The sequence below is a fragment of the Fonsecaea pedrosoi genome (assembly GCF_000835455.1).
Source record: "Fonsecaea pedrosoi CBS 271.37 unplaced genomic scaffold supercont1.3, whole genome shotgun sequence".
NCBI lineage: Eukaryota > Fungi > Ascomycota > Eurotiomycetes > Chaetothyriales > Herpotrichiellaceae > Fonsecaea > Fonsecaea pedrosoi.
Genome location: NW_013550613.1, coordinates 3,544,249 through 3,565,228, shown reverse-complemented (window position 1 = coordinate 3,565,228; position 20,980 = coordinate 3,544,249). Strand labels below are relative to the sequence as shown.

Sequence of the window (20,980 nt, the reverse complement as noted above, 5' to 3'; positions counted from 1 at the left end):
GAAGCGAAGCGCAACGGCGACATGAAGTCCTCAACAGTCTCTACAGAACCTGACTTGACGGGGATCCTTTTCCCTCTTTGTGTTTGTGTAAGGCTTACTTGTAACTGCGGACCTCTCCGGGAGCTAATCAACACTGTTCAAGTTCTATGTACGCTATCGCCGTCGTCTTTTTGTCATCAGCTACGGAACCTGGGTAGGCTGGAAAGAAAATGCGCTGAACCCAAAAAGAAAAAGCAATTGCCCCAAAAAAAGCCAGACAATCAAGAGGGTTACACCAAAAAAAAGAAAAACCATCATCTACATAGGTAACAACCTCAATGTACGGATGGGGGGATGCGAGTCTCTAGCCACAACAACTTGTGTATTGCTTTTTATGGAGCTGCAGTCAAAATGTCACGCAACTTGAACCTCTCTCACTCTGTGTCTCCTTCTCCGTCTATTCATCTCGATCCTCGATCCTCGACCGATGTGACTGACCGCTGGTTGGAGCGAGACAGGTTTCATTTCATGACCTTATTCGATATGGTTCATATGGTAGATTATGCAGGGGGATGAATCGCTGTAACTATTCTCAACCCGTCAACCCGTCCGTCATCCAATCGGCCCATTCCCATTCCACCTCTGTCCCCGGTTCCGATATCAGAGCATCAGAGCATCGTGGCATCTTGCTCGGCCTAGGAGGATGGCTATTCTCCCTTTTCCTTAAGGCTGACTTTCCCATGTTCCCATTTCCTTGATACGGTGTTGGTTCCCCCAGGTTCTGTTTCGTCCTTGAGTGCTCCTGCTATCGTTGTGGTCTTACACTTCTTCCGCTTGCATGAAAACCATGCCGCCTCAAGAATACCCGTGCTCATAGTGTGATCCGCAACCTCAACGGCTCCTCGATGGGAAATCCTCGCAATCTTGATTTCTCGTCCAGGGGTGTAGTTGTCGTCGTGTTGCAGGAAGAAATTCATCCGTTTTTAGCTTGTACTTTCCCAGAGAGCCCGATAACGTGGCCAGCAAATTTGCTATTCGTAGCATGCCATCGATATATCAATGCGAAATTTGTGGGTGATCTGGCTCACCACTCGTTACAGCTGAAACCCTGCGTCCTGAATATCTTGTAGAAGCTTCACCTGACAAGATTCGCCTTTGGATATTACTGTCACAGCTGTGCTCAAAGCCTCGTATCGGATCTTGCGTCATCGATCGAAGTCTGCCCTCTCTCTCGCTCAGTCAACCTTCCAGTGATCACCGTTCATGTCGTCTTCTTTGCCCAACCACAACTCGATAGCATAAAGGGACATAGTCCCTACCAAGTTGACCCACTTCCATAAGTTGCCATTCATCACTGGTTGGCCGTTGCCACTCCACCAAGCACCGATTGTTTCCGTAAGACCTGGTGCGTAGCCGCCCATGCTTGTGGCAAAGTGCTGCATGAGAAGGCTGGTGTAGACTGCGATGAGAATGCTGGGTGAGAACCAAGAGAGGAAGGCGAGGAATTGGTTCGCCGCATTGGAGTCTTCTAGAGAAGGCTCTACACTTAGACCGCCGGCACCGCTTTCATTGATTGCTGGAATGATGCGTGTGGAAGAATAAAAGACGAAGAGTCGATACCCAAGAGAGATTAGCACCGATGGCGTAACCGCTTTGAAAGCTGCGGCAACAAAGTCCAGCGCATTGACCAGAGCCCCTGGAAGCGATGACAGTGCGACCATGAGAGCCGTGTAAGAAGACATGATGATCGGTGGGAATGGTGGGAAGTCTGGTGCCGAACTTGCCATGCCAGCTTCTGGATGAGGGACATTGGGCTTGTAGTCTGTGAAGATCTGATATATGCACAGGACAATGTATGCGAAAAGCAGAGATGATTCAGTGGCTGTGCCGCGACCCGAAACCACTCCATAAGCGCAAAGGAAGATAGCCGACGCGATGGCAATGCCAATCAGGGTGGAATCGAGGTTTGAAATGTCCGGAAATTGCAGAACTCGCCAGAGGAAATAGACTGAACTCGACACAACGCCTGCCGAGGCAGCAAGCAGGGCAAGCAGCCAGGCATCGCTCCATTCACTTCTGTTGACCAGCCAGCGAGATAGTTGTCCGATGGCTTGTATGACCAGGAGACTGCAAAAGCCTTCGAGGAGTTGGAAAATAGGTGACGACCATCGCAACATGATATCCCAAGCACCGAGTGTGACATTCTCCAACAGACCTTCTCTTCCAACAATGGACAGCCAAAGTGATGGGCCAGGTTTAAGAAAATCCTTGCTTGTACGGAATGTTCTCTCTACCCAGCCCGAGCTATTGTCTGCATCGACCGAGAACCTCCCGAGGGCCCATATGCACAAGATGGGCAGGACAAGCAACTGTACCCCTCGCAGGATGTTTACAACGGTCCTCCTGAAACCAGGCTCATCCGGCGTCGATATTCGCAGTAAAGATAGAGAGAAGTAGAAGGATGCGATAGAAAGGGAGAAAGCGAGACCAGCATCGCGTCCACCAACGTCGAAGGTGAGCGGAATCAGTACGATAATGAGCGTGAGGAAGAGGAGGGCGGCAAGGGCGCGGAAGAACATTCGGTCGGTCGGTGGGTATGAGAGGTGAGGAGGGGTTGGGCGGTTCGCAGTGAGAAGTCGAGGCGCAGTCAACAGGATATCGCTTTCCGCGGCATGTGCTTTGCGTCCGTTGAGGGTAAATCGATCGGCCTGCTCTGGCGTTTCGGAAGGCTTGCTCGTTCTGCTAGACAGGACTTGAAGGATTCGTGGTTGAGTCGAGGTCCAGGCTTTCACATGTCATTCCGATCGCAACAGAGACCAGATTTTGTTTTGTTCTTGGTGGTGGCCAGGGAGCGCGGGTTGGTTTGAGAGATTTGATATGAAGAGAAGAGAGGGAGAGGAAAAGAAGTCGAGGTGGAAAGAGGATGTCGCGTGCACCAACGCGGCTTTGATTTCAAGGAAGCAAGCCAGGCAAGGACGCACCACAAACAAGCAAGATTCGATGAGAAGAGTTGAGCGAGCCCACTTCGAGAAACAGGACAAGGGAGGACGGCTGGCAACAGGATCTGGTTGGTCTTTGATCTAGTCGTTCTCTTCCCTGCTTTTTGCCTTGAAGAGACGAGGAAGCTCTGCAGTTTTGGGATTTTATTGCTTGGGCCTAGGGTTTCTTTCGAGCAGGTCCTCACCGCAAGATTCAGATTGGTGCCCGTCCTCGCAGTTGGTATATTCTATTAACTAATTGAACCCCACTGCGATCTGGATTCCGGGCTGCTGGCCTGGGCGGTAAAGCCCAACGCAGTTAGAGTCAGGCTCGGCTGATCCCCGCCTCGGACTTGCATGTGATGGTCGAAGAGGCTTTCTATAAGGGCTCTCCGTAACAAACCTACAAGAGCACGAGTATATTCTCTGATGCAATAACTGTGGTAGCAGAATAGTAGGGAATTGAAGAGGACAGATTGTCGCGTTACAGGGAAACAGGCGCCATCGCAGCCCGTTCGGATTAATGTCGCACGTGCATCGGTGGAACAATAATCCGTGTCAACAGTTCCCCCAGATTTTTGACTGCGACGAACCCAAAAATATTGCTCGTGCCTTTGAGAGCCTCGAGAAAATTGATCTTAACCCCTCCCACTACTTAACCCTGAATTTTGCATGCTTCGGAGGGTGATCAAAATGGCTGCTGAAACAGCGACGAAGCGGATCAAGCCCGATCCCCTCATTATTGGCACTCACAATGGCCACTTTCATGCGGACGAAGCCCTAGCAGTCTACATGCTTCGTCTCCTTCCCGAGTATGCGTCTGCTGCTCTCGTCCGCACTCGCGATCCTACGCTTCTAGAGACCTGCCACACAGTCGTCGATGTTGGCGGTGAATATGACGCTTCCAAGAATCGCTATGACCATCATCAACGATCCTTCAGCACGGCTTTTCCCGATCACAAGACAAAACTCTCCTCTGCCGGTCTAGTCTATATGCATTTTGGCAAAGCCATCATTGCTCAACACACCAAACTTCCTATCGACCACCCTGACGTGGACCTGCTTTACAGAAAACTGTACGATGACTTCATCGAGGCGGTCGATGCGAATGACAATGGTATATCTAAATATGATGGTTCGCAACTCGAACAAGCTGGCATTGAGCAAAAGTTCAAGGACAGTGGGGTGACCCTGGCAAGCTTGGTCAATGACCTGAACCATGAAGATCCCCTGACCCTTGGTGCGCCCTCACGTTCCACCGAAGATCAACCCCAAGCCGAAGAGGACTACAGATTTACTCAGGCTTCGACGCTCATGGGTACCGCTTTCTTGCGCAAACTCCACGGGGCAGCTACTGCGTGGCTGCCTGCACGTGCAATTGTCAAAGAAGCCTTTCAATCTCGAAGCAAAGAACACCCTTCTGGTCAACTCATGGTCCTGCCACGCGCCGGTGTACCGTGGAAAGAACACCTGTACAATATCGAGGATGAAAACAAGATTCCTGAAGACCAAAAGATTCTCTACGTGATATACCCTGAGAAAGAGGAGCCTGGCTCCAAGTGGAGGATCCAGGCTGTGAGTAAAGATTTCTCAAGCTTTGAAAACCGAAAGAGCCTACCAGAGCCATGGCGTGGCGTGAGAGACGAAGAGCTCGATGCTCTCCTCGGCGACGACGTTGAAAATGGCGCAGTCTTTGTTCATGCAAGTGGCTTTATTGGAGGTCACAAGACAGAGGCTGGAGTCCGGGCGATGGCTGCCCTGGCTTTGGCCGCGTGATCGGCCATTTTGGTATTGCGCACAATCAGATTTCCGCAAGGGGTACGCTGGTCCATGACCAATCCATTATTTGACGTGGCAAAGCTGCGAAGACGGAATCGCCGTCCGGGCGGCCCCCGAACCACCAAGTTAGTGTTACTCGAGTGCTGCTCAATCTCACTTTGGTTGGCACCATCGCAGAAGGCAACATACATCTACTGGCTCAGGTCATTAACCCCTGGAGTTGGATATGCGCCAGTCAGAGCCTCTAGAGTCTCGCCATACTCACCAAGCCCTCCTTCAGGGTTGGTAGACGACTTAACAAATCCTGGATGATCGCCAGATTTCCACAGATCCCAACCCACGAAGGATGCAGATTAACTGCCACGAAAACCGCCCAGCCCCAGCAAGATGCTTGAGGATTAACGTGAAACAAAGGGGCAACAGGGACTGAGATCCAAGAGTACAGTTCGGATAAGTATTGCATGTGCATCGCTAGTCTGGCCGCCAAATACTCGATATCAGAGTGTTTTGGCGGTTGGCAGGACTTTTTGGTGAAACAGCGCCGTTTTCGAGGCAGACAGCACGTAGGCAGAATATGAAGTCAACACAATACAGTGTGTCTTGCCATCTGGACGTATGAAACATGCGTCCGTCAATAATACTAGGACAAGATTTTCCCTATGACAAACTAGTAACGGCAGACCTCCAATTTTCTCTGATTCTCCGACTTGTACTCGGTATTTCTTTCAGTGCCGAGGACGTAACATGAGCTCCGCCGGGCACGTGCCACATCTTCTCCGGTATATGTCCGCAACCTTCATCTACTTTACAAGCAGATATCCAGGTGTGGATTTTGGAGGATTCTGGATCGACCTGAGTCTGTCTCGCCGCCGATTCTCCCAAGCCGAGTCAATCGGCAGCTCCAGCATAAAATGCCAGGTCCAACTGACGGTGATGCTCCCCCGGTTGCAATCTCGTTCTCTGAACGTCCGAACGGCACGGTCGCAACAGTGACCGTCTCCAACCCGAGACGGCTCAATAGCTTGAACACGACCGTCCTCGATGCATTTCTATCTTCCGTTCCTCCGCTTGCGCAACGGTCCGACCTGCGCTGCGTGATTGTGACCGGAGGACCATGTTCTGTCGGCCAGCAAGCATTTATCGGTGGCGCCGACATCGCGGAGATGAAGGACTTTCCCAACGCCGCGGCCGGACGGACATTTATCAACAAGCTCCACCTGGCCTGCAAGGCGCTACGGGATTTACCTGTCCCGGTCATCGCTCGTGTCAACGGGCATGCCCTCGGGGGCGGCCTCGTAGTGCTGGCGTCCGCAGACTTGCGCATCGCCACGTCGGACGCCCGCTTCGGGATGCCTGAAGTGCAACGGGGCGTGCCCAGCACCATCGAATCGGCGATGCTGCCGCTCCAAATCGGCGCCGCGCGGGCCCGGAGGCTTCTGTTCCTGGGTGATACCATCTCGGCCCCGGAGGCGGAATCTTGGGGTCTAATCAACAAGGTCGTACAGGCCGACGAGTTGGACAAGGCCGTGGAGGAGTGGGTGGATCGACTGCTGATGAATGGGCCACAGGCCTTGCGCATTCAGAAGAGGCTGTTTACAATGTGGGAAAAGGTTCCCCTGAAAGAAGCCATCGAGGCCGGAGTCTGGGAGTTTGGCGTACCCTTCGAGGCCGAGGGGTTTGAGGCAGAGGGACGGAGGATGATGAATGAGTTCCAGGCAGAGAACAGGAAGAGGAAAAGTAGTAGACTTTGAGCGCATGAGTGCAAGGTGCCATTCTTCCACCAACACTATGAAAAAAAATCCATCCTCGAAGGCAGCTTGAGAGCATGCCTCAAATGTGAGAATCTAGGAATGCACTGACCGTCAGGTTTTCCATAAGATCCTATGCGCAATTTGTCCTGGGGGCTGGCCAGGTGTATTGGTTATCAAGTGGGTCAAGAATCGCTTGGAACATGTTAAAGTGCGGGTCAAGAGAGATGAAGCAAGGTGGGCCTTGATACATGCCTGCTTGCTGTGTTAGCTGTCAACAACCATCTCAAAGCCACCGGCAGAACTTCTGATTACACAAACACAAGGCAACGGTGCACCTTTGGCTCAGCTCGTTTCGCAAGGCTGAACAAGTGAACGAGCGACAGGGGCGAGTCTCCGATGGCACCAGTGGGCTATAACTTGGCAGGGGTCAAGTGACGTCACAATCCGTCATGGAAATGCATCAGTCCAGAAGACGCAGAGGTGATTGTGATCTTCTTCCTTTCTTGCTGCAAGTAATTGCAAGAGCTTCGTCTAAACTGTCAAGGTATTGGAAATCACTTTGTTACCCTTTCCAGTCATTGCTCTGCACGTTTCCTACTTCTCTCGACCCAGACCTCTCCTCAAAGCCCTCGTGAATCTCGTGATGGCATCGACTGAACAATTACACATCTCCAACCTCTTCTCGCTCGAAGGCCATGTCTGTCTCATCACAGGTGGAGGTAAGCAAAGCCGAAGTCAAAACTGAGAGATTTCAACCAGAGAATAACATATCATATCCAGGAACTGGCATCGGCCTCATGGCCGCTCAAGCGTTATCAGCAAACGGTAGGTTGTCACATTCGACGATCAGACACCATGCCTGACATCCTCTGGCACAGGAGCCAAAGTGTACATCACCGGACGAAGAAAGGAAGTACTCGACAATGCTGCCCGCACGCACAATCCACAGTCATCCAACACATCCCTGAACGGACAGATAATACCTATTGGACCATGCGATGTCACGTCCAAGGAGTCCCTAGAGAAGTTGACTTCTGAGTTGGAATCCAAAGAGAAATATCTGTCCCTGGTCATTGCCGCTGCAGGTGTTTCTGGCCCCAAGGGATACCCCGACACGAGTGATGCCAAGCAGATGAAAGAAAACCTGTGGCAAGAACAGATTGAGGAGTGGAAAGCAACCTATAACACCAACGTTATCAGTGTGTTCTTCTCAGTGGTGTCGTTTTTGCCTCTGCTCCAACGTGCACCGCGCCATCTCGATGCAAGCGTCATCGTCATCTCTAGCATGTCCGGTCTGATGCGTCATTCCCAAGCACATTTTTCATACAACGCGGCAAAGGCAGCCACGGCGCACCTATCAAGAATGATGTCAAAAGAATTCGCAAAGACCGGTGTTCGAGTGAACAGCATCGCGCCGGGTTACTTCCCGTCGGAAATGACAATGAAAGAGTCCGACGAGCGAAACAAGGCCCACATGCCGGCCGAAAAGGTCAAGGACAAAGGCCATGAGGTACCTGCGGGACGGGCGGGCAGCGACGAGGAGATGGCCATGGGGGTCATCTTTCTGACGAAATGCGGATATGTGAATGGAGAGGTGTTGAAGCTGGACGGGGGTGTTATGAATGAAGTCGGAGGTGGTTGAGGGAACAGTTGCGAGGGAGAATATTGCCGTGGTGGCCATTCAGATACGCCATGAGCTGCTTACTGTTGCCGACTGACGCATACGGCAACTTTCTTTCAAGTTAGAGGCACCGTTTCGTCCACCATGGAATCACCTGCCGAGTGGAAAGTCAATTTGGTGCTCACTGCCAGGATGGACCGGTTGTTCTATATCGAGCTAGTCGGCCAACGAAGCAGGGACTAATGTTCCCTCCGAAGGCAACCTGTGTATCAGCAACATGGTTAGGTTGGAGTGCAGAGTAGCTTCCCGTTCTCAGTAGCATCAGCAGCATCCTCATTGTCCGACCTTCGGTGAAGATCCCGGCAATTGTGCGGGATGGCAAGTGCCGTTGACTGCTCATTGGCGCTCGTATACCACCTGCTGTACCTATACCTGTACGTCGAATGCTCCCCCACACATTCCTTGGACCATCCGAGGACGTGTGGAGATGGGATGTTGCCGACTTTGTAGGCAATACTTCATCTCCACAGAGTGATGCAGGGGTTACGCACAGGTCGCCTGGTCTATTACAGGCCATGCTGCGAGATGATCCACCTTACCCCGATATAACAGCGCAGGACTGTTGACAAAGCTGGTCCTGAAGTCTGTGATTCTTTTTTCTTGTGTAGACATGGCTATCTCTTGGGTCGGCCCATCAGTGGCCGGGGTGGCAGTGCTCTGCTCTGCTGTCGTGTTCGTCCTATATCAGAGATACGGGCCAGGGTTGAGATTCATCCCGGGACCCTTTGCGGCGTCTTTCACCGATTTGTGGCGTTTCGTGGCCGTGTACAATGGCCGATTCGAACTGACTTCGCAGGCCCTGCACGACAAGTATGGCGACTTGGTTCGCATAGGGCCGAAATGCGTCAGTGTGGCCGATCCCAGGGAGATCAGACAGATCTACGGTATATCGAGGCTCTTTCAGAAGGTGAGGCTGTCCGTCCCATAGAATCGAGACATGCGTTTCCTTGGAGTCAAAGGAATGACAGAAAGAGCGCGAGCAGTCCGACTATTACAGAGTGGCGCAGCCTCTTGTCAACGGCAAACCGGTCACCTCGCTCTTCATGATCCTCGACGAGGACCAGCATAAGATCGCAAAGAGACCGATCGCGCATGCGTACGCCATGACGAGCTTGCTTGATTACGAACCGTTTGTGGACAGCACGTCGCGGACGCTGGTCGAGCAGCTCACACGGCTGTACGCGGACAAGGGCAAGGTGTGCGATTTTGGCGAGTGGCTCCAGTGGTACGCGTTCGATGTCATTGGCGAGATGACGTTCAGCAACCGGTTCGGCTTCCTCGAGCAGGGCCGTGACGTGGACGGCATCATCAAAGCATTGAACAAGGCTGGAACGTATGTGGCATTGGTCGGGCAGATGCCCTGGCTCGACTACCTGCTGGCCAAGAATCGGGTATGGGGAGGAGTTTTCTCAAAGAACAAGACGGGAATCTCGAAGTTTGTCTTGCAGTTTTTGAAGCCGCGGATCGAGGAGGCGGACAAGGCACGACTGCGTCCAGATGGCAAAAAGACGCCACTGGAGTTCAAGGACCGCACCGACTTCACGGCCAAGTTCATCTCGGCCTTTGACAAGTATCATGGCTCGATTCCGCAGTCGCAGCTGCTGGGCTGGTCACTGAGCAACATCAACGCAGGATCAGACACGAGTGCCATCGCCTTGCGCGCCATCTTTCGTGAGTGTTTTCCCGTCCCAAAAACTATGCGACGCTGTGAAAGCTGATACCAGTCCCCCCCCCCCCCCCCCCCCCCCCCCCCCCCCCCCCCCCCCCCCCCCCCCCCCCCCCCCCCCCGGACAGATTTTCTACTCCTCAACCCCTCCACCATGGCCAAGCTGATGGCTGAACTGGACTCGGCCAACTTGTCACCCCTCCCGCAGTGGCGCGAGACAAGCCACCTCCCTTATCTGGGCGCGGTCATCAAAGAGGCCCTGCGTCTCCACACGCCCGTCGGGTTCATCCTGGAACGCATCGTTCCCAAAGGAGGAGCCACTCTCTGCGGCCACTTCTTCCCCGAAGGCACCATCGTCGGCTGCAATCCCGCCGTCATACACAGGGACAAGCGCGTCTACGGCCGACGGTACTCTGTCGACTCATACCGACCGGAGCGGTGGCTCGAGGCCGACGACGAGGAAAGGGGCGAGATGGAGAGGTGTTTTATGGCCTTTGGGAGTGGCAAGAGGACGTGTATCGGGAAGAACATCAGTCTGCTCGAAATGTACAAGTTGGTACCGCTCCTTTTGAAGCGCTTCAAGGTTGGTTCAACTATAGTATTCGTCCCTTCTCCAGTCTTGTCCTTCTGAATCATTTGTACTGGAGAGAAGTGCTGACCAAGAGAATGCTATTTTTTTCTTAGTTCCGGCTCACGGATCCCGACAAGAAGCTGACAATCTGGAATACATTCTTTGTGCATCAGAAGGGGTTGGATGTCTATATAGAGACTGCTTAGCTATGGCCCATGCAGAAGAGAAAAGAGCTACGTTCGCGAAACATGATCGCGCGTCCAGAAAGCAAGATCGATAGAAACACATGACAATAATCATATATAGAGACTCGCTCCGAATGGAGAGAGTATCCTCGCCTCAAACTCGTGCAGCAGGCCTCGGCGGCCCCCAGATATACATAGTATGCGGCCCGTTCTCCTGCACCGTCACCTCGGAGTCGCAGTTGACCAGGTCCCCGTCGGCGTAGTGCTCGAGCTCAAAGCCCGACTCGTCGTACCAGTAGTCAAAGATCTGGCTGCCCAGGACGTGTCTGCCGACGCCCCACGACAGCCGGTAGCCCCGCGACTCGAGGTAGTTGTGCGCGAGCTGCTGGACGTCGTAGTCGTGCACCTCGAAGGCGCTGTGGGCGACGCCGGGGGGTTCGTCATCGCGTGTCGGCTTGATGTAGAACGAGTGGTGGTCCGTGTACTCGAGGCCGCGGTCGATGTGGAAGAACGAGACGGCCTCGGCCCCCTCGATCGTCACCTTGTCGCTGAACGCCAGCGAGAGGTGGCCCGTGTACCACGCTACCATGTCCCCGTACCGCCCGGGCGGGTAGCTCACCCCGTAATGGCCGCATTTGTGCACCGGCGCGGGCCCTGCCTGGAACCGCTGAAACTTTCCCACTCGTCGCTTCTCGTCCGTGTAGTTGACTATCCGTTTCTGCAGGTTCTTCGCTGGCGACGCCTCGCCGCTGGCTGCCTTCTCGCGGATCCCATGCACCAGGTGCACGAGGTGTCCGACCGGGTCTGTTAGTGTGACGATGCGCCCTCCCCCCGGTGCATCTAGGTCGCGGACCCCCGACGCGCCGGAAATCTCTCTGCTCGCCCGCTCGAGCTCTCCCGCCGACTCGACCACGTACGCGGCGCCGCCGAACCGGGGCACGCCGTCCTCAGCGCGCCGCGCCACGTAGCAGTACGGATCGGGCCCGTAGCCTGTGAAGAAGATGGCCTCGTCGTCGTCGCCGCCCCGCTGCTCGGCGATCTCGAACCCAAAGTCGACGAGGAACTTGGATGCCTCGTGCACGTCGCGGTGGTAGTATGTCACGAAGGCGAGCTTGACGAGGCGGATGCGCGGGTCATCTGGGGGAATGGGCATTGTTGATTGTGTATCGTTGCTGTTTGTGAGTGGTGATTGGCGGGAGTGGGAAGAGGTGGCCAGGTAAGGTAAACTAACTTCCCTGAGGTTGGTTGACTTGAACCAGTTCTTTCTTGGTCTCTTTCTCTGACCTTCTTGCCCTCTAAACTCGTGTGCGTGTACTCTTCGTGAAGTCACCTCTGACAGGAACCTCTCTCAGGGATATACTTTCATAAAGCAGCCTCTTTATCCGCAGCATATAGGACTCTGAGCCCGCCCTCGTCAATGAAAATTTGTCAGCCTCGTGCGAGCCCCGCCCGTTTTGCTGGGATCTCAATAGCGCCCGAGGGGACAGGAACAGGCACAGCCATACGATGAAGAGGGATAACTGAAGGTGTGTGTATGGGACAGCCAAGGTTCAAGGTCAAGAACGGAAGTAATCCCGCACAGATCGACTCTTTCGTACATCTCGACGGGGCCACAAACCCCGGACAACGCAACAATTGACTGACAGCCAGCGGGGAGGGCACGGCGAAGGCAATCCGGCAGCTTTAGTCGTACTTGTCCGCGCAACGTTGTGCCCCCAGCTGGGTACTTGGTACCCCACGGGGCTGGGGTAAATCGCGGCGTTTAGCCGTTTTTGGACGAATGCCGTGCGTTCTTGGGTGGCCGTCCCCGTTTTTCACCTTTACCTTTGTCCGTGCCGCCCGGAGGTTGATTCTCAGAGTATCCCGTCACGAACGTAGTGTGGGATCCCCGAGGTTTTATCCTAGGGCTTAGTAGGTTGGAGTCTAGCAGAGGAGGAGATGAGGAAAGTAGTTACGGTTAAATGTGATGGTTCGTACATGACGGTGTGAGCAAGACTGAGGAATTTACGCTCTGGATATACCTAGTACTAGGTAAAGAAAATGGTGGTGGGTGGTGGGTGGCCTATGCTGGAGTTGGAGAGAGTCGGAATGTGGGAATGAGTTGGCTGTGGTGTACTCGATAGATTGATTTCTAGAGCACTTGGTACATGTACATGCTACGATAGTTCTGTAGTAAGGACTGATTAATCCCAATTGGCATTCTGCAGGGTGCTCCCTTTCTGAAACCAAATCCCATGTGCCAGATTCAGGAAGCTATCGCGCAGGGCGGAGAAGCGTCTGGATCACCTCTCTCAGTTTCGCGTCGGGGTTTGAGTCCAAGCGTTGACATCGCCAGCAGACAAAATGGTCGGGCCTCACCAGGACGGCCCCGTCCTCTTCGACGCCCCTCACCTTCTCCCAGTCCCAATACGCGTCCGAGTACTCGAGGCCTCTCCCGATCCCATAACCTTGCAGTGGCACACCGTCTGCACGCGAGATGTCCTTTGCGGCCTGGAGCCAACTTTCGCCGCCGATGCCTGTGAAAAGAACGAACCGGCCTCGTCCGGCCAGGTCTAGCGTCGACGTGCGCTCCGTCTGCCCGTCCTTCACCACCCACACGTGCGGCACATGGAAGCCGGGAAACGTCGAGATCACTTGCTCTTTCAGCAGGTTTACCCCAGCAAGGTCGGGTGGCCGGTCGCCCTCCTCGACCAGGACAAGAGGAGACGACGGCGAGTAGATCTGGTTCATCTGTATGCCCAAGGCGTTGAACTCGTCGTCCGTCTCCTCGATAATCCCGCGCAGTTCACCTCTCAGGCGTTGCCCGTCAATGCTTGCGGCCTGGAGCAATTCCGACACGACTGCACGTTCCGCCGTAGTCGAGCCCATCAGTGCCCACAGCTTCTTGTGGACGAGCAGTCCGTCGTTGGCCCTTCGCACGATCCCGTCACCAACCGGTTTCCGTTCAAGGGTCAGCGTTTCAAGGATCGACGGGTGCGCAATGCCGCGCACCACGTACGCCAGTTTCCAAGCAAGATTGAACGCATCGCTGATGCACGTGTTTGAGCCGAGGCCGTTGAACGGTGGATGCCGATGAACAGCGTCGCCGATGCAGAAGACGTTGCCTTTCTGCCACGTCCGTGCCACTTGGTCGTTGATGGTCCAGGGAGAAAAGTTCAACAGTTCAACTTGGACCGAGTCGTCGCCGATCATTTGGTGCAGTCGCCGCATGACATCTTCTGTACAGGGGTCGTAGTCGACGTCTTTAGCCGTGTGCATTGACACAAGGAATTCATCCCACGGCCTCACCATCCTGATGGACCCATGGGATGACCAGTCTGGTGCGTCTGGGTTCAAGATCCATACCATAGAACCCGGACGGTGGAGGAAGTATTTGCCCAGATCTGCTTTGATGTGGACGCCAAAGGCATTGCTGAGCTGTTCTCCGTCGACGGGAATTCCAAGGCTGGAGATGACTGAACTCCTCGCACCATCGGCGCCCACCAGATATTGCGCGGTGATGTTGTAGATTGCACCTGTCGCCCGATTGCGCACAGTTGTCACAACCCGCCCATCGAGAAGTTGTCGCTGTGAGAGAAACTCGGTGGAGAACCGGAACTCTGCTCCCAGCTTTGCGGCTTCCTCGACCAAGATGGGCTCCAGCACGCTTTGTGGCAGGTCAGACATCTCACAGGGACTTGCAACGAGATAGTCTCCTATGCGATCGGATCTTGTCCCCCACGCGTACACTCGCCCATACTCCTCCCCACTCAGGGTATGCAGCCAAGTGACATGGGCGATCTGCTCCCTGGTTGACGCGACATCCTTGACGACGCCTTCAGTTCCAGCATCGCGGAGCACTTCCATTGCCCGCTGGTTGAAGATGTGCGCCCTCGGCGTGTTGGCGGTGCCTCGATGGCGAGAAATAACAATCGACGGAATGCCATAGCGACCGAGCAGTAAAGCGGTGGTGGCACCGGCTGGACCGGCACCTACGATGAGCACTGGAACCGAAACATCTTTGTAGAGTCAGCGGGGGAAGGGGGGACGAGGCCCAGATCTTATTGCGGAAAAAACACGACTCACCCTGGCAGATTCCGTCAGTTGCCTTCATGACCATCGGTGTCTCGCACGCAGGGCCAAGAAATCAACCCAGAGCTGTTCTCAGGCACAAACAGTATTTTACCGTGTCAGACGTCCAGGCTCGGTAGATGTCGCGTATCAGACAAAGGGATGCTCAGCCACCCAGTGTAGCACAAAAGGATGGGCAGGCGCGGAAATAGATATTGTGAGTCGGATGCGTCGTGCCCGTGCCGATGGGTGCTGCATTTCTTTCACGCCGTGGAAGACCGTACCTCCCAAGTGGTATAGAGATGCCGTTGACAACATTCACTCTATGCGAATATTGAATGTGGAAAGGGCCCCGAAGCGGACACACGAAGTCGGAAGTAAATGACGGCGTTCCGAAGACGAGATGATGGGCCGTATAACCGTCCCCCACAGAACCACCGTCCACCTCGCCACCTCACAGCCTAGCTAAAGGTGGAGAGAGCCGTGTTTCCGTTAATGGGCTCGTGGAAAAGTAGACGAGGGTCTCCTTGAAGTCCATTTGCCCAAGTGGGTTCCTAGGAAAATCGTATATCAGAGCCGTGCCTCGTTCCTTCAGTCAGCAACAACTTGACTTTGCAGGTCAACTCTTTGCAAATACCACCACTTTTCTTCAAGATCAAGTGAATATCCTCTGAATAATGAGTGGAGAGTCCAATGCTGTGCGTGATGACGCTGAACTATGGTCCGGGAACAAGCTGACCTCCAAGCAGACGAAGAAGCCGTTCAAGGTTATCGTGGTAGGCGCTGGCATCGGTAAAGAACAACAGAGAACACCCTGTCTGTCTCGATGACTTGCTCATACTGCAATAGGTGGCCTAGCCGCAGCAATATCGTGTCTGCGCGGCGGATGTGAAGTGACTGTTCTCGAAAAGGCACCGGCAATATCACCTGTACGTGGCATTGCCAGTACTGTACTCCAAGTGCTTCTTCTAAGACAACTGTGATTTCAGATAGGCGCTGGAATTCAGATTCCGCCAAACGCTGCTCGTGTCCTCCAATATTTTGGCCTCGAGCAAAAGATCCGCGACGCTGGGGCCATTCAAGTCAAAGCTAACCACCTCAAGCGCTACAAAGATGGAAAGATCCTCTGTAGCCGGTGGGGTACCGACAAGATGGTCAAGGAGTTCAACGGTCCTTGGTTGTAAGTTGCCCTCAAACTCACAGGCGAGGGAAAGGATGACTGAGTGCAGTGCAGTGTCATCCATCGGGCAGACTATCATAGCGTCCTCCTCGATGAAGTGTCCCGACTCGGGGGCAAACTCCAACTGAACGCGGAAGTGGTCGATGTCAAAGCATCGGCCGAGAGACCCAAAGTGGTACTTCGGACAGGTGAAGTTATCGATGCAGATGTTGTCGTTGGGGCGGATGGTACGTGGTCAATCCCGAATTCGTGGCTGAGAGTGCTGACAATGTCTCGTTACATGCCTCTGGTCCGCTATCCGTGACATTGTTGTAGGGCAACCATCGCCTCCTGAGCCGACTGGGGATCTCGCATACCGGGGGACATTCTCTCGCGCGCAACTTGAGGCGTTTCAGGATCCTCGCGTCGACGAACTGATCAACTCACGCTGCACCTACAACTGGGTGGGACCAGACCGACACAGCGTCTTTTATCCAGTCAAGAATGGCGATGCATTCAACCTGGTTCTCATGTGAGTATGAAGATCTGATATGCAGAGTCATTGGTTGACAGCAACAGTCGCCCTGATAATCTGCCTTCTGGGTCCAGAACGGAAGCGGGTGATGTTGACGAGATGCGGATGACATATGAAGGCTGGGATCCTGTGTCAGTGATTTCTTTGGGCCTGTTTGGTCTGACTCTTCCTGACTTTCATCTAGGCTTGCAAAGATCATATCCTGCCATGACACCGTCTTGAAATGGAAGCTGTGTCACCATGAAGGTATGAATTCAGGACATCTCTACGAGCAGTCTTGTTCCCGATCAAGGCTCCCGAAACTGACGATATGTGTACAGAACTCCCGACTTGGGTCAAAGACAACGTTGTGGTCCTTGGAGATGCGTCTCATCCCAGCCTGCCCTACCAAGCACAAGGAGCCGCCATGGCCGTAGAAGACGGTCTAGTGCTTGGGCTTCTGCTCGGCCGACTCCAAGCCAGCGACAGAGTCCCCGACGAGGAGAAACGAGCCTCGATAAACTCTGTTCTTCGACTGTTTGAGTCGCTGCGCAAGAAGAGAACTACAACCAATGTGAAAGGAGCTATTGCCAACCGGTACATGTGTAAGTCCTTCTACCTCTGTCGGGTTTTGATGCAGATGTTGTACCCAAGACTCTTTTAGGGCGACCTACTAAAGTCAATATAGTTCACATGCACGATGGTCCCGAGCAAGAAGCTCGAGACAGAGAGCTGGCAGAGGCAGACTGGGAGAAGCCGTGCCGGTGGGGTTGGGCCGATATCAATTACCAGAGGAAGATGTTGGGATTCGACTCTGTGGCAGATACCAACAGGGCGTTTGAAGTGTGGCTCTCGGAGGGAGGGAAACTGTAGATTATGATGTTACCGATGACTTGAATATGTCATCTGCCCAGGGTGTTTGTGGTTGTCGCCTTCCCTCTGTTCGGTGCATCGATGAAAAGGGAGTCACAGCCTCGTCACGTGATGCTCTCTCAACGCGTGTTTGTTTCTTCAACTCGATTGCGTCTTTCGAAATTCCCTCTCAGTCCTTGGACAGATTCCGCTTACACTACGCTCCTTCAGTAGCTGCCACACTAGCTTTTCTCTCCGTTTCCAGTGCCCCCTAGGCCGCGGCAAGATCGGCTCATCAGGCGGATCCCGGTCGAGCGATGAAGGTTCTAACTAACTGGGCTGCATAAGCCGTAAGCCATGCCCATCACGATGCCAGACCGCCCCAAGTCTGTCCTCCGCTAGGCGTCAATGCTTGGGCAGCTCAACAAGATCCACAAGACCCCTCAAGTGCTCCACGATTCATGCAATGAAGCGCCTTTCTAGTAAATCGAACACCTCTTCTCCGCACTTGCATCCCCAGAACAAGAGCCTCCTGGTGCAAGCCGAATTCGTCTCCTATCCTCTTCACTACGTTCCCACCTTCTTCCTTGCCTTACGGGTTTCGAGGTCGTTCTCAACATGCAAGGAGTTTACGTTGGCCCTGCTAGGGATAACATGATGGTCGCAGAGCACACATTTGACGGATCGAGTGCTCACATTCAGTACCAACAACCACCGTGGCCGATTCGAGCCTGTGGAGAGTGCAAGAGGTGAGAATATACGTCGTTGCTTCAGAGGCATAGACAGCTAATGTCTCTTTGCCTGGAAAGGAAGAAAACCAAATGTCAGTCCACCCCGCGGTGTCTCATAGTCGCACTCTCGCCAGCTGCGGCAGTTGTTGAATACTTTATCTCTGCCTCTCTTCCTCCATTTGGCCTGACTTTGACTTTCAGGTGACATGAGACGGCCGACTTGTACATTGTGCCTGCGTGTTGGGAGCCAATGTATCTTCCCAACAAAGAGAAAACGACCAGAGCGCTGCGCCCAAGGGGCTCATTCTAAGGGGAAAAGACGGAGAGGACCTTGTCCAGACAGTGCTTCCACCACCTCTCTCAGTATGTCTGTCGACACCGGTCTTCGAGTTGCTGAGCCGAGTGTAGCCTACTTCACAGATGGCCTTTCAAATACCACGCAAGTCAACTCGGACACAGCTGAATCGCCAAGAAGAGTGACCGCGAATGAAGAAGATACTACAAATGGTGCTCACACCGGCGAAAGCAGTTTTAGAGACTTGACCCTTGAAGAGAGCTCTGGAGACGCCTTCGTCTCATCTCCGCAAAACAACCATGGAGAAAGTATGTGTTTTAGTTTTGCAGAGCAACCCAGCTTCAACATCCAGGTTGGAGACCAATACAACCTCCAAGCCAGCTTCAGCCCGTCACTGTCCAACATTTTTCTCGAGGACGGGTTTCAGTCTGCGCACTTTAGCGACGCATATCCATGCCTTGAGAAACAAGCAAATCTGCTGGATCTACCAGATGTCAACGCCACTTCTGCAACAACACAATCAGCGACAGAGATAAATCTAGCCACGACAGAACTATCACAAACTCAGAAACCCAAGCCCAAACTGTACAACTTGACAGTTGCGGACGACCTAGTGAGGCAATTGTTAGAACTTCGGGACTTGAAGGCGGATCTGGACTAATTTCTCACAGAGTCGATCTCTTCTTCGATCGCGTAAGCGGCTTCGTCCCGATACTGCATCGCCCTCAGTTCTATGCTCGCTACTTACAAAAGAGGCGGGAAGATGCCATCGGGCAAAATTTGTCTCTGGAGGGTGGGCTCATGCTGAACAGCATTATGGCTCTGTCAGCTCGCTTCTCAAATGCAGCACACTTTGCCAATGTTGCGCCCACTTGCCGTGGGGAGTCCTTCGCGAAAGAAGCTCAGTCGATTTATGCAGATGGGACCAGGCTTCAAGGAGACGGCTTTGTTCCCTCACTCCAGTACTTGCAGGGCTGCATATTGCTATCTTTCTATCACAACACGAATTCCTCCAACTCGTTCGGATGGACACTCACTGGCGTCTGTGCTCGACTAGCATACGACTTGGAGATCGACATTGTTGACGAGGACATCTGCCAACAACCCAATTTGTTCTCAAATCAGTGGTCTTCCACCGAAGAATGGGTTCTCCGAGAAGAAAACCGACGTGCATGGTGGTCAGTCTGGGAGCTGGACACGTTTGCGTCGACGGTCGTCCGCCGCCCATTTACGATTGATCGCAACAAAATGCAGGTGCTGCTTCCGTGCTCAGATGAACGGTGGTTTGAGGAGCAGCCGATTGCATCTGCACCAATGGGCCTTACCCCAGCAACTGCCTGGAGGAGCCTGCAGGGTTCGCCGAACCAAGACGAAAGAGCCTGGTTCCTTGTTGCCAACTTCCTGATGGCATTGGCGTATGATCTGAAAGTACAGACTGGCGTCTCTCCGCAAGCCAGAGCCGAGATAGAAAGTGCTTTGACGTGCTTCAGTCTGAACTTGCCCAACCACTTCCGGCTGAACTCGAGCATGTTTGTTTTCAATGACTCGACGTTCGCGAGGAGCAACTGGATCATCACTACAAATATCATTCTGCAGAGGTGAGTTATACCAAGTGTGGTCACCACTACTGAATGCGCAGAGTATTATCGATGTCTGATTAATGATAGTGCGCGCACCTACGAAGCTCTCATAGTCTGTTCTTCAGAAGACGTCGCTCGATCACCATCGGGATCACCAACTAACATCCCCTTCGATCCTGACGAGCAACGAGCCGTCGCCCAAAAGTGTGTTCAACATGCACATGAAGTTGTTAGGGCCATTAAAGCTTGGTCGGCCGACTATATTGCTTATTCGTCGCCGTTCATCGTCTGTTCGCTGGTCGGGCCCGCGGCGATGCATATTCTGCAGACCAGCTCTGAAGGTTCCAGTGCACTCAGCAGCCTTAATCGCGATGTTGTCTGCCTTGGAATTGCGCAGTATGCCAGACATTGGGGTCTTGGTTCGATAATGCTAGGTTTGTTTTCTCCACTCATTGACCTTTCGTCCAAGTCTGATCTGTCCAGATCTCACTCGTGCTTTGAACAAACTCATCGGGGTCGACCCAACAGCATTGACCGCTCGGGAGCAAGAGCTAGCGATCCGATATGCTCAGATTGCTCCAAGCATCAGGGGCAAGCCTCGGTCAACCAGCCTACCGCTTTCTTCGACTCCGTAGGTGGATCCGCTGGTGTTCGGAATGGGCGTCTGAGGTTCCGAGCCCAGAACAGCCAATAAGAATGCGAGTAATGGAGCCTGATCGAAGTATTCTGGATCGGTGCATTCGCCGTGAAATGGGTCATCTTTGATTGGGTCTTTTCTCGTCTCCCACCACGGTGCAACGTAAGTGTGCTGCCATGGTCCCGTGGTCACTCCGTTAGTCCCATAGGCCTTATACTCAGGCCGGCCTCCGGTCTAGTCCCCTGCGACCGATGGATTTCCATGCTTAGCCTACCAAGCTCGAATCCCGCTAGCTGAGCTATGCGGAGAGGATCCAGGTCATTTCGACATGGATACTCGGCGACTGTTTCCTGTTGACTCCCCCACGGGCAGTTTCCCCGTGGGTGAAGAAGCTTTGGATGGACGGTGGATCCGCCGCCCCGGACAATGGTACAAGAACCCCGTGAAACACCGTGACTAGTTCTGTTCCTGGGGTCTCTGGGGAAGTAACAGCGCCTCGACACGCTAACGGCGAAGGTTCTTTTGAGACATGGACTCTGAAATGGGGGGTCAAAAGGACAGCAAGGGCACTT

General features: G+C 53.5%; 9 protein-coding genes across 9 annotated transcripts; 6 read left to right on the top strand and 3 right to left on the bottom strand.

The window, feature by feature from the left end:
- Positions 1-1,214: 1,214 nt before the first annotated feature.
- Positions 1,215-2,558, bottom strand: Z517_05217 (uncharacterized protein; the record flags this gene model as incomplete). The annotated part of the gene is made up of 1 exon (XM_013430544.1): positions 1,215-2,558. One exon carries the CDS (start codon positions 2,556-2,558, stop codon positions 1,215-1,217), a length of 1,344 nt encoding a protein of 447 aa, XP_013285998.1.
- Positions 2,559-3,650: 1,092 nt separating this feature from the next.
- On the top strand, positions 3,651-4,733 carry Z517_05216 (uncharacterized protein; the record flags this gene model as incomplete). The annotated part of the gene is made up of 1 exon (XM_013430543.1): positions 3,651-4,733. One exon carries the CDS (start codon positions 3,651-3,653, stop codon positions 4,731-4,733), a length of 1,083 nt encoding a protein of 360 aa, XP_013285997.1.
- A 914-nt stretch (positions 4,734-5,647) lies between these two features.
- Positions 5,648-6,487, top strand: Z517_05215 (uncharacterized protein; the record flags this gene model as incomplete). The annotated part of the gene is made up of 1 exon (XM_013430542.1): positions 5,648-6,487. The coding sequence occupies one exon, from the start codon at positions 5,648-5,650 to the stop codon at positions 6,485-6,487; it is 840 nt and encodes a 279-aa protein (XP_013285996.1).
- Positions 6,488-7,130: 643 nt separating this feature from the next.
- Positions 7,131-8,129, top strand: Z517_05214 (uncharacterized protein; the record flags this gene model as incomplete). Its single annotated transcript, XM_013430541.1, has 3 exons — positions 7,131-7,206; positions 7,268-7,312; positions 7,366-8,129. 3 exons carry the CDS (start codon positions 7,131-7,133, stop codon positions 8,127-8,129), a joined length of 885 nt encoding a protein of 294 aa, XP_013285995.1.
- Positions 8,130-8,778: 649 nt separating this feature from the next.
- Positions 8,779-10,611, top strand: Z517_05213 (uncharacterized protein; the record flags this gene model as incomplete). The annotated part of the gene is made up of 4 exons (XM_013430540.1): positions 8,779-9,075; positions 9,152-9,839; positions 9,963-10,417; positions 10,519-10,611. The coding sequence occupies 4 exons, from the start codon at positions 8,779-8,781 to the stop codon at positions 10,609-10,611; spliced, it is 1,533 nt and encodes a 510-aa protein (XP_013285994.1).
- A 133-nt stretch (positions 10,612-10,744) lies between these two features.
- Z517_05212 (uncharacterized protein) lies at positions 10,745-11,743 on the bottom strand (the record flags this gene model as incomplete). The annotated part of the gene is made up of 1 exon (XM_013430539.1): positions 10,745-11,743. One exon carries the CDS (start codon positions 11,741-11,743, stop codon positions 10,745-10,747), a length of 999 nt encoding a protein of 332 aa, XP_013285993.1.
- Positions 11,744-12,843: 1,100 nt separating this feature from the next.
- Positions 12,844-14,683, bottom strand: Z517_05211 (uncharacterized protein; the record flags this gene model as incomplete). Its single annotated transcript, XM_013430538.1, has 2 exons — positions 12,844-14,588; positions 14,656-14,683. The coding sequence occupies 2 exons, from the start codon at positions 14,681-14,683 to the stop codon at positions 12,844-12,846; spliced, it is 1,773 nt and encodes a 590-aa protein (XP_013285992.1).
- A 634-nt stretch (positions 14,684-15,317) lies between these two features.
- Positions 15,318-17,186, top strand: Z517_05210 (uncharacterized protein; the record flags this gene model as incomplete). The annotated part of the gene is made up of 9 exons (XM_013430537.1): positions 15,318-15,432; positions 15,490-15,569; positions 15,630-15,820; positions 15,875-16,095; positions 16,136-16,331; positions 16,379-16,465; positions 16,519-16,580; positions 16,655-16,918; positions 17,002-17,186. 9 exons carry the CDS (start codon positions 15,318-15,320, stop codon positions 17,184-17,186), a joined length of 1,401 nt encoding a protein of 466 aa, XP_013285991.1.
- Positions 17,187-18,261: 1,075 nt separating this feature from the next.
- Positions 18,262-20,406, top strand: Z517_05209 (uncharacterized protein; the record flags this gene model as incomplete). Its single annotated transcript, XM_013430536.1, has 4 exons — positions 18,262-18,815; positions 18,863-19,789; positions 19,859-20,205; positions 20,255-20,406. 4 exons carry the CDS (start codon positions 18,262-18,264, stop codon positions 20,404-20,406), a joined length of 1,980 nt encoding a protein of 659 aa, XP_013285990.1.
- Positions 20,407-20,980: the final 574 nt, after the last annotated feature.